This window comes from Hippocampus guttulatus, chromosome 5 (assembly GCF_054856545.1).
Source record: "Hippocampus guttulatus isolate MCC_2025c chromosome 5, RoL_Hgut_1.0, whole genome shotgun sequence".
In the NCBI taxonomy this organism is placed as follows: domain Eukaryota; kingdom Metazoa; phylum Chordata; class Actinopteri; order Syngnathiformes; family Syngnathidae; genus Hippocampus; species Hippocampus guttulatus.
Window position 1 is genome coordinate 14481530 of NC_141265.1, and position 11614 is coordinate 14493143.

The 11614-nt window shown below is 43.1% G+C and overlaps 1 protein-coding gene across 2 annotated transcripts; it reads left to right on the top strand.

The window, feature by feature from the left end:
* Positions 1-1514: 1514 nt before the first annotated feature.
* On the top strand, positions 1515-6102 carry LOC147205198 (homeobox protein orthopedia B-like). 2 transcript variants are annotated; one of them, XM_086111521.1, is made up of 3 exons: positions 1515-1734; positions 2032-2453; positions 4899-6102. In XM_086111521.1, exons 1-3 carry the CDS (start codon positions 1659-1661, stop codon positions 5400-5402), a joined length of 1002 nt encoding a protein of 333 aa, XP_085967647.1. In that variant the 5' UTR covers positions 1515-1658; the 3' UTR covers positions 5403-6102. The 2 variants fall into 2 exon arrangements, with proteins under 2 accessions (XP_085967647.1, XP_085967648.1); XM_086111522.1 differs by having other exon boundaries at positions 1515-1695.
* Positions 6103-11614: the final 5512 nt, after the last annotated feature.

Genomic DNA, 11614 nt, shown 5'->3' on the forward strand with positions numbered 1-11614 from the left:
ATATTGTACAAAATTGTTCCGGTTAGCTGTAGTTTTATTCAATACACACCCGATGTAATTAAGCAAAGTAAAGCAGTAAATGTGCTATATTGTATTTGGCATTGTGAGAATCATACTGCAAGTCATTTGGCATTTATTAATATCGTCATATATATATATATATATATATATATATATATAACAAATTTTAAATAATTACCCATTTTTAACTTTCTGTCCGCACCGGATTTTACTAGTCTTCGGACCCCTTTCAGAACCTTCTCATAATAATAATAATAATACTAATAAAACAAACTTGGCCTCACAATGCCTTTCCTCCTCTCCCCTCAGTAAATTCACGGCCCCTCATGATGATGATGATGATGATGATGTTGAAGTTCTGGATCCCTCTTCATCCCCTGCACGTACCGGTCCCTTTGCTTGCGTTTTTTCCACGCTGCGCTGCTTCTTCGCATCCGGACAGGTTGAGTACAAAGCACCATGTGGAGGTTCAAGAGAGAGGGAGAAAAGACTCCTCGCTCGGACGCGCCCTTTGTCAAATCCCGGGCTGTGCTGCTCCATTCTCCGGCCTTAACCCGAACATCTGCCCCGGGAAGAAAAAAAAATCCCCCCCCCACCCCCAAAATAAAAAATATTCAAAATCCCCTACGCGCCACGCAGCCTGCACGGTGGGTCGACGAGTTTCAGATCAATGCTTGTCCCCTCTTTTGTTTTAATTGTGTAACAGTCCTTCTTACGGACGCCCCCCTGCAAGAGGGGGGCAAGCGTTTAGGCTCCTGCACGTCTGATTTAGTTCCAAGCAAAGCGGGCCTAAACGGCTCTAATTGCCAACGCCTTGATGAAAAGTCGATGGGAGTTAAAGCGGTCCGATCACTAAACGGAGCCGCGATCCATCTGTACTCCTTTATTTATTTATTTCCTCCATTTGTCTCCACAAATCACCTGCCAGCCGGGACCGGGATGCATATTTGTTTTGTTTGTGCAACCGTTTAAAAAAGAAATCATCTGGCTCATTTGCATGCATGCACATGAGTTTTAAATTCACATCCCCGGATTGTTATTTGTTATCGATGTTGCGTGCACACTCGCCGTATAAGTGCAATTGTTTTGCAATTTGACATTGATTCCGCTCTCTCTCTCTTTCTTTTTTTTTTATATTCTAAATGGGGACATTTCACGCGTGTGTTCATCTCGCAAGCAGGTGTCCCGCAGCCCTCGCGCAGATTAAACAAACACATTAAGACGTTTTAACGTGGAATAATTTGAGCATGAAAAAGCTAATAAATCAGAGGATGGTATGGCAGAATTAAATTGTAGTGCTTTTTTTTTCCTTACGCGTGCGCGTTGGGTCTGGGCGCGTGCGTACCTTTTAAAATACACACACAACAAGAAAGGTGGGTGGGGGTCTGGGTGTTTGGGGGTGTCGGTTGGGTCCAATCCTTGCCTGTGATTGGTTCTTATTTGAGGAAGCTGGCGGCTTGGCTCCACTAATAAGCGCCTCCCAGCCCTTCTAAGGGCCATTATAATGCAAGAGACCTCCTTTTTTTAAAGCACAAAGCGAATTTTCCTTCATTTACAACATCTATGCCCCTTAAATTGCCCCCGAAGTTCGTAGGAGCGTTTTGCCCGGACCTCTTTTCGCCCTGGAGCGCTACGCGATGCTCTCCCACGCCGACCTCCTGGATGCTCGGCTCGGTGAGTTCTCGGCTCTCAACCCGGGAGCTAAACTCCACTGTAAGACTTAACTTCTTATTTATTTCACCTTGTGTGTGCGCGCGCGTCTGTGTGTGCATGCGTGTGTGTGTGTGTGTGTGTGTGTGTTGGGGGGGAAAGATCAATTGAGTGTGTATTTAATTACACGTAAGTGTTTTTGTAGAATTAGGAATCATTTGACAGCATAAATGTGATTAAGACACCCAGCTAAATTAGGTTAATTTATTATTTTTGTCATGATTTTGGTTCCATTAGTGCGGGGGGGGTTTTTCCTTTCATTTGAAAGACATGCATTGACACTCTGTTTATTCTTGTCAGGGATGAAAGATGCTGCAGAGTTACTCGGACATCGAGAGGCTCTCAAGTGTCGGCTCGGCGGCGGGGTGCCGGACCAGGGCCATCCGGGAGACATGGCCCCCGTTTCGGACTCCGTGGAGGGAGCAACTCTCTTGCCCGGCGAAGACATCACCACCGTGGGATCCAACTCGGCCGGTATGCCGGTGAACGGGAAAGAGCCGGAGAAGCAACAACAGCAGCAACAGCAACAGCAGCAGCAGCAGCAGCCCCAGCAGAGCTCGGGCGGGCAGGCCAGTCAGCAGAAACAGAAACGGCACCGAACCCGCTTCACGCCGGCGCAGCTCAACGAACTGGAGCGCAGCTTCGCCAAGACCCACTACCCGGACATCTTCATGAGAGAGGAACTGGCCCTGAGGATCGGCCTGACCGAGTCCAGAGTCCAGGTAAGCCTTTGAAATAATGTAGGGTTGAAGGACTGAAAACCGATCCGGCATCAATGCAAATCTCACGTGTAAGGTTCGATGAATCGTTTGGCAATCATATCAAACGTACTCGGTGTTGACTTCGTCTTAAACCGTTTTCTTCCATGCGCATTTGATTAAATAACCCCGAAACTCGTCAGAATCACGAAGTGGCCAAATTAGTTTTACGTGAACAAAATAAAACGTTTAAATGTAGCCTTTAAAAAAAAAGTTGTTTTGTGTCGCTGTCCGTTGTGCTGAAGCAGCGCTGCGAATAGTTCAAGACTAAACACCCGCGCACTGCGTAGGAAATTCTGATAGAGCAGAAAAAAAAGAATCTTATCATTGTCAAATCAGTCGAAATGTAAATCAAATTTAAATCGTTGATCATTCGCCGCAAACAAAAACAAAGTCACCAATATCCTGTTATCCAGCTCACAAGAGTTCTCAAAATGCCACTGAATAGTTCGATTCGATTTCTGTGTTTAATCAAGCAACGCTTTACTATTTCCAGTGTATATTTTCCAACCCCCAAAAAACTCATTTGAATTTGGATCTACTTTTAATATGCAGTCGCGCTGTTAAATATGACGTCATTCCTCAGAATGTGAACAGGCAAAACCCTTTTTTTTTTATTCGAATGAAACGAAGTAATTCCAGAATACCGCAATGATCAAACATTACAAATAATAATAATAATAATAATTGGTGATAATGTCCCAGGAAATTGCCAGTACTTCACAAATTCTGCCGGGGTGGTGTGTGTATATGAGCACAACTCACCTATAAGCACACACACTCGATGAAAACGACCGATTTTTCACCACCACTTGAACGTTTAAACAGAATTACTGGTCTTATTTATCATCACGGCCAACATGTTTTCCAGCAGCCAAGTGGAAACCGCATGCAAATGATGCCACGGGAACGATCAAAGTCGTCCAATCGTTAGTAGTCGCCTCGATTCGGTCACGTGGTCGTCCTAAAATATTCCATCATGAAGCTCTTAATAGGACCCGAGAAGAATATCTTCTCTTTTTGAAGAAGGGGGGTGGGTGGGAAGGGGGGGGGGGTGAGGGATTGCATTTGCTTTCTCCTCGTGGTGTAATAGCCTCGGCTGGTGCGTCACGCGTGGCTGCGTGGAATGAGAGCAAGTTTATCATAGCCCAGCGTGATGAAATCTTCACGAGAGCCACGCGTGTTTTTTGGTTCTGGACGCGTAAACTGGCCACTGCAAAACGTGCGTTACGTTGGTATTATTGTTTTGTTTTGTTTTGGGAAAAGGGAACGTGACATTTTAGGTCGCCCTTCACAAACGCCTGCGATTAAAAAACAAATCGATTGATCTAATCATCTAATCACACTTCCATAAAAATACTTAAATGATAGAAAGGCACGTCTGTTTTCTTTCACGTTTGGTGACATGCTCACATTTCCTTTACTAAAAACAAAACAAAACAATTTGTGATTTATTTATTAGCCACTCAAGGTCACTTTCGAAGGCAACGACAAATAGATTTTTGGGGGTGTATTAATTTAATCTGCATTGTCACCAAGTGACCGATAAATGAGTAATTGTTATTTCTGTCAAAATTGATGACTTTACTGTGACGTTACAAATATGAAAAGTGATTACTGATTTATTTCCCACGGTTGACATAGTGACGTATTTATTTACAATACAATTCACAACAATCGTATTCTGTCTCTTGCGTGACAGCAGAATCCTGACTAAATATACATAACAATGACAGCTTGGTTGAAGATAAATATATTTTTATTTCAGCAATTACGTACTTACATGCATGTGATAATATTCAGATTGCTGGCCAGCCCTGTGAGTTGCTTGAAGGTGCAATTATATTTCTTTTACCTTTTTTTTTTTAAATGACGTACTGTAATTTTGTGGACTATTAACATGCACCAACTCGTTTGATTATTTATTCCCTCAAGACAAAGACTGCAGCATATTTTGAAAGATGCTAGCTTGATGGATGGATAAGATAGACAGATAAAGAAATGACGAAATCCAAATGCAATCTTATGCAAGGAAATAAAAAATAGTAACAAGTCAAACCTAATATCAAAGTTAGTCTCGACGTATTTACATTAGGTACTTAGCCCTACACACACACACACACACACACACACACACACACACCTCTATATATATATATATATATATATATATGCGCACACACACACACACCATTTGACCATTAGTTTTTATCGACTATTGGCTCGTTCTCTTTATTAAATATATAACGATAAATAATAAGCCGCATGTATGGGTCCCGAAGACAAGACTCGTCAAAACGTAAATATCGGCGGTCCCAAAACTCAACGGAGATTGATAGCGCAGGGCGCCGTTGAAATGAGGCAGCGGAGCATCCCGGTGTGACGGCTCGCTGTCCGTTGGGCCCGCAGGTGTGGTTCCAGAACCGGCGCGCCAAGTGGAAGAAGAGGAAGAAGACCACCAACGTGTTCCGCGCCCCGGGCACGCTGCTGCCCACGCCGGGCCTGCCGCAGTTTTCAGCGGCCGCCATGGAGAACAGCCTGTGCTCCTTCCACGCCAACGACTCGCGCTGGGCCACGGGAATGCCGGGCGTGTCGCAGCTCCAGCTGCCGCCGGCGCTCGGCCGCCAGCCGCCGGGCATGGCGCAGTCGTTGTCGCAGTGCAGCCTCGGCCACGGGCCGCCGCCCAACTCCATGGGGCTGTCCAACGGCCTCTCGTCCAACGGCTCCGGCCTGCAGTCGCACCTCTACCAGTCGCCTTTCCCCAGCATGTCGGCGTCGCTCTCCGGCCCCACGAACGTATCGGGCTCCCCGCAGCTGTGTAGCTCCCCGGACAGTGACATGTGGAGAGGGACCAGTATCGCGTCCCTCCGGCGCAAGGCACTCGAGCACACAGTGTCCATGAGCTTCACTTAGTGACTTGTACAAAGGCCAAAACACGCACCCCCCCCCTCGACCCCCCCCCCCCCCGCCACTTTTACCATCATAACCCCCACGCTGAGTATCGTGTCCCTCGCCCCCGATTTAGACACTGGGACGCAAGGAAAATCACCCGCGCAGCCCCGCTCGTGGGTTCATGATGTTCACTTAAAAAAAAAAAAAAAAAAAAAATAGATTTGACTCTGAATCCTTCCGTAATGATTCTCCGGAGGGCCCCCCAAAAAATTGTCGTCTCCCCCGAGTACCTCTTGGAGCACTTGTAATGTTGTGTTCAAGTGAACTTGTGTTATGTCAAAAGGTAATTTATGAAATATGACATTTTTTTTGAGTTTTTTTTTTTTTATGGGGACGCGAGGGGGGGGGGGCGTTCACAGCCTGTGAGCGGGTCGGTTGGAGCTGCAGGCATGCACTGTGCATGCGTGGGGATTTTACACGAGGGGACACTGCACACTGCACACTCACACACTTATACTATCCAGTGATCTTTCAGTCTAGACCTAAACTCTGTTAAGGGTGTTTTTGTGTAGATTAAAAAACAAAAAACAAAAAACAACAACAACATTCTTGTGTGACATGTTTTAACTTATTGTATGTGCTATATTACTTGACACATTTCTTATTAAATGTTTGATCTTACATTGAAATGCATCACATTGACAGGTTTGTACCAATTAAAAAAAGCAACAAATAAAAGTACTTTTAAAGAATGTCCAAATGTCTCTGGTCAATTTGATTTTATTGGAGCTCATCTCGATCATCTCAAAATTTCTTTTATGGCGTGGCTTTTGTTTGTGGTCATTGCTCACTGACCTCGATTTTTGAGTATCGGCTTTAGTCAACGTATCAGTGATCTGGTCACTTTATTAGGAACACCAGCACAATATTATGACATCTACTTAGGAGCGACTTATTTGATAGTGTTTGTTGTTGTAGTTTCCATTGATGTGAACTGAGAGCTAATATTTCGTCCCACCAACACTGGCAATCTCCAACCACAATAATAATCACATTGTTCAGGCAATGCCTCTATTACTGTGTCCATCAAAATTTAGCTTTCTTATCTTTGTAAAGATGCATTTAGTATTATTCAGACTAATAATAATAATTTTAAAAAATAGGTTCTACACATCGTACCCAAATGTGGTTCTTTGGCCACATAAGAGAACACCAAATGCACAAATGATTCTTGGATATTGAACACCATCAATTTGGTTCTGGTAGTGAATCATGAAATAACTTTTTTTTTTTTTAACTACAGGACTCGCTTCTTCTTTTAAGAATAAAAATAACATCTCTGAAGAGCCTTTATTTATTTATTTAACAGCGCTTGCATTGGATCTTATAGACACGGTTACTTTCCGTATACTTGCATTTATCCATCCATCCATCCAATTTCCGAACCGCTTGATCCTCACTAGGGTCGCGGGGGGTGCTGGAGCCTATCCCAGCCGTCTTCGGGCAGTAGGCGGGGACACCCTGAATCAGACGCCAGCCAATCGCAGGGCACACAGAGACGAACAACCATTCACGCCCACACACACACCTAGGGACAATTTAGAGCGTCCAATCAGCCTGCCATGCATGTTTTTGGAATGTGGGAGGAAACCGGAGCACCCGGAGAAAACCCACGCAGGCCCAGGGAGAACATGCAAACTCCACACAGGGAGGCCGGAGCCGGAATTACTTGCATTTAGTTTCACACAAATTGCATAATTTAATAATAAGTATGTCCGACCGTGCTGCTTATTAAATTGTGAATACAATCTCCTTAGTCTTACCATGTTTTTGTTTTTGTTTTTACATAAGAAGCAATCTCACAGTCACAGTCATCAATATTTACTCGTACTGTAAAACAGCAAGCAAATATGTGCCTTTGTTTTAATGTCCAATTATCTTCTCCAGATATTAATATTTGTAAAAGATAAACTAACTGGATGTGAAAATACTGAAATGAAATGTGGACCCCACTTCAACACAGTGCAGGCCCCTTGCTGGTCACAGGGTGCTAATTGATGAGATATGACTTCCGACCAGCAGCACCGCCTGCAAGCCCATAATTGGATTTTTCTTGTTTCGGTATCAAAACATTGCGGTTTAATTAAGGATTCCTCCTAATGAACAAAAGTTTATTGCAGCTGAGCTAAAACAGTTTGCCTCACACCTTTTCCTATTAGTGTCAACTTGCTTGTCGCTACTGAGGCCACATCCTGAACATCCATTTATTTCTGTTATGCGGGTGTTTAGGACAGTTGAATACATGGATGAACATGTACAACCTAATGACATCCTCTCTATATAAACAAAATAGATATCAAAATCATCCATCCATCCATTTTCCGATTCACTTATCCTCACAAGGGTCGCCAGGGGGTGCTGGAGCCTATCCCAGCCTTCTTCGGGCAGAAGGCAGGGGGACACCCTGAACCGGTGGCCAGCCAATCGCAGGGCACACAGAGACGAACAACCATCTGCGCTCACATTCACACCTCGGGACAATCATCAAATACAAAAATATTAACAATCTGTTCAGTGATGTGTTTCAACCAACCTTTATCGGCATCTCGGTGCAAGAAAGGCCAATTCATACTTCACTGTTACTTTCCTGACTGGGTGGAGCAATCAGTTATATTGCAGCAATGGTGCCTAGAACTCAAGTGTGTGTGTGTGTTTGTTTGTGTGTGTGTGTGTGTATATATACAGTATATATACTGTATATATATATATATATATATATATATATATATATGTGTGTGTGTGTGTGTGTGTGTATATATGTGTGAATATATATATATATATATATACAGTATATATATATATATACACACACACATATACACCGTATTGGCCCGAATATAAGACGGTGTTTTTTGCATTGAAATAAGAATGAAAAAGTGGGGGTCGTCTTATATTCGGGGTCTAGACATTATACCCATTCACGACGCTAGATAGCGCCAGATATCATTGAAGCGAATGCTGAACTTGACTCCCCAAGCCACGAAAAATAAAAATAAAATTAATTGGACGCTACTTCGCGGATTTTCGTTTATCGCGGGTGGTTTTGGTCCCCATTAACATATATATATATATATATATATATATATATATATATATATAGAGGCCTCCCTGTGTGGAGTTTGCATGTTCTCCCCGGGCCTGCGTGGGTTTTCTCCGGGTGCTCCGGTTTCCTCCCACATTCCAAAAACATGCATGGCAGGCTGACTGAACACTCTAAATTGTCCCGAGGTGTGAGTGCGGGCGTGCATGGTTGTTTGTCTCTGTGTGCCCTGCGATTGGCTGGCAACCAATTCGGGGTGTCCCCCGCCTACTGCCCGAAGACAGCTGGGATAGGCTCCAGCACCCCCCGCGACCCTAATGAGGATGAAGCGGTTCGGAAGATGAATGAATGATATATATATATATATATATATATATATATATATATATATACACACACACATACACATATATATATACACAGATGTATGTATGAAAATCTTTTTTACTCCTTATATCTATCTGTCGGTCTGTCTATTTCTCTCTGTCTCTCTCTCCCTCTCATCAGTGCATGAGAAATCACCTAATGAGGAATGGGTCGCACGTTTCCACAAACTCATTAACCCACGAACGAGTGAGACTAATTGCGGCGTTTGGTTAATGCGATTCCGCATCTGTTGGTGTGCAGCCCAGGCAGGCAGGCAGGACCGGCGCAGGTCATCCGCAAGGCCCCGCTGGATGTGGTGGGCCGTGCCCGTGAAGAGCACGCTGCGGGCAGATTTAGCATAACATCACGCTCATATGACACTGCTTCAGCCAGCCGAGGGGTGCAGCGGAGGCGGTGTTCCTCTGTTTATTACATTTGTTCAATCATTGTTGTGTGTTATCCTCTCATGACGTGGCTGCCTGTGAAGCACCTGGTTGTGCACACTTGGTCACAGCTGCACCATGATGGTCAAATATGACAAACTTTCATGATGTGCTGTATAAAAAAACCCCAGCCGCAACAAATACTTCATCGTTCTTCTTAACTCATTCACTCCCAAAGACGTTTTTAAACGTTTTTTTCAGACTTGGTCCAGAATTGGCTGGTACTGAATGAGTTTTAAGTGGATTTTTTTTTCCTGGTATCTGTACGTGTCTTAAATATACTTACTTTAACTCTCTACATTTAAAAAGGGATACATGTACTTTATCCTCCTTTTTGATATTTCAGTGTTCATTCATTTTAAAACTCACATTGAGTTTCAATAAAATGCAAACATGTACGTACTATCACATCAACAAGTTTTACACACTGTACTTTTAAATCGAGAAAGCAATTGAGTCAATCACATTTGAGATTTTTATTGCGATTTGGGGGTCTTATAAGGCAGCAAAAACAGCAGCGACATTGAGAAGCCAGGGAGCATTATTATGATGACAGAAACGGATTCGTATCAAAAAGTTATTTCCTATCCGTGGCCTTGTTGCACCAACATCGCAATAACGCGATTCATATACACACACACATACTCTATATATAAAACCAAAGGTGAGGTCAGGAGCATGGTCACTTGTAAATTATGAAAGTTTATCCTCAAACACTTTAAAAGCACAAGTTAAACAGAAAAAATATTATTATTTTATTGGGGGCCGGGGGGACCTGGTTACCGTGCGCATCTTCCAACACGCTATTTTTTTCTTTCATGTCTGCTATCGTAACATTAGTTATTAGAAGATTTACGTATACTCTCAATTGAGATGTTTTCAAGACCGGAAATGTAAGAAAAATGGAGTTCACAGACCCGTGGAGCCTTGATCGCCTTGCAGTTGTCAAAGGTTTCATGTGTCCAAAATGTTTCCTGCTCTTAAGTCTGTCTTTAGCCACACCGCTGCACGCAAGGACATATCCAAAACAATCTGTTGTTATCTTCCTATTTATGACTTCACAGTCTTCACTGGTTTCAACTGGCAAGTATGCAAGGAAGCAGCATTAGCAAGAATGAAGGTCAGAGCAATATAACAGTCTGGCTCAAGTCATTTAGTATCTAATTATGTGAGCCAAAGGGGCCTAAATCTGAAAATCCCACTGTCGGAATGGCCTTAAAGGTCACCGAACTAAAAGTTGAAGCCTAAATCTAAGACTATGATATGTAGCACAAGATGAGAACGATGTTGAAGTAAAAAACGTGCACGGGCCACCCACTAATTACAGCAACGACAATGACCATAATGGTGACTTGTGTCTGTCGTCATTTGGTTTTATTATTTCCTATGCAGGGCCGTTGAAGTATGTCTTCATTTGAAATTGGTCTGTGGTGCCAAAAAAAAAAAAGGTTGCAGACCGCTCTACTGTGCTGAAAAATGTCAATGACATAACCAATTATTCGACTTTGACTTGAATTTCACTAAGTCATCATCGTATATAAAAAGAAAAAAGAAAATGTTGAGTCGTTCACGTCCTGACACAGAGCAGGATTTCAGCTGCGAAATGAATCTTATGTCAGGAGCGGGAATCATTTTTTTCTGTTTTGCACTCTCCTCCCTTCATGTGCAGCTGCCAACTATTAAGTCTCTGAGATCCAGTTGTATTATTTCTCAAACTGGCGTTCGTTGCAGATGTAAATGAAAAATAATGTTTAAAAAAAGTATACTTCATAAATATAAAATAAATGATATTTTTGATTTTCTTAAAAAACATTTTATGTACACATTTAACATTTTCTTTTCAAAAAACAAATCTGCAAAAGGCCATGGCACATCTGTCCACGTTAAAAAAAAAATCGAATGTGGCACAAAGGTTAAAAGATGCAAATATTTGACTTGGCTTCTTGATGAGAATGAGAAGCTGTCCCTAATGTTGCGTCCCTCGAGCGTGAGTTTGGAATATTGTCTGCGTAAAGCAAGCTGAATCCTAATCACCTGCCGCATGGGGTCTCCTCGCTTTGTCTCATTAGGAATTTGCTGTGCTTATTTTTCTGAGTGTGACGGCAGAGAGGTTGAGCGAGAGTGAATAGACAGCCTGGGGCAAAGCTGTGTCAGGACAATACATCACAACAACAAAAGGACTAATTAGCAATCAATTACCCGCATGTTTCTGTCCTGCACCTTTTATATGGTTAGAGTGGAGAGCAGGTTACCACTCGGCATGGCCCATAATACACTTAGACACCACCTGCTGTCTGTGTATGTGCAGGGATGCGCTTAGATGT

What these genes read in the sequence shown, in the direction of transcription:
- LOC147205198 (XM_086111521.1), top strand. Translation starts at nt 1,659, where the DNA reads ATGCTCTCCCACGCCGACCTCCTGGATGCTCGGCTCGGTGAGTTCTCG. An exon ending in CCCGGGAGCTAAACTCCACT is followed by an intron (nt 1,735 to 2,031) that starts GTAAGACTTAAC and finishes TATTCTTGTCAG; the next exon opens with GGATGAAAGATGCTGCAGAG. An exon ending in TGACCGAGTCCAGAGTCCAG is followed by an intron (nt 2,454 to 4,898) that starts GTAAGCCTTTGA and finishes TTGGGCCCGCAG; the next exon opens with GTGTGGTTCCAGAACCGGCG.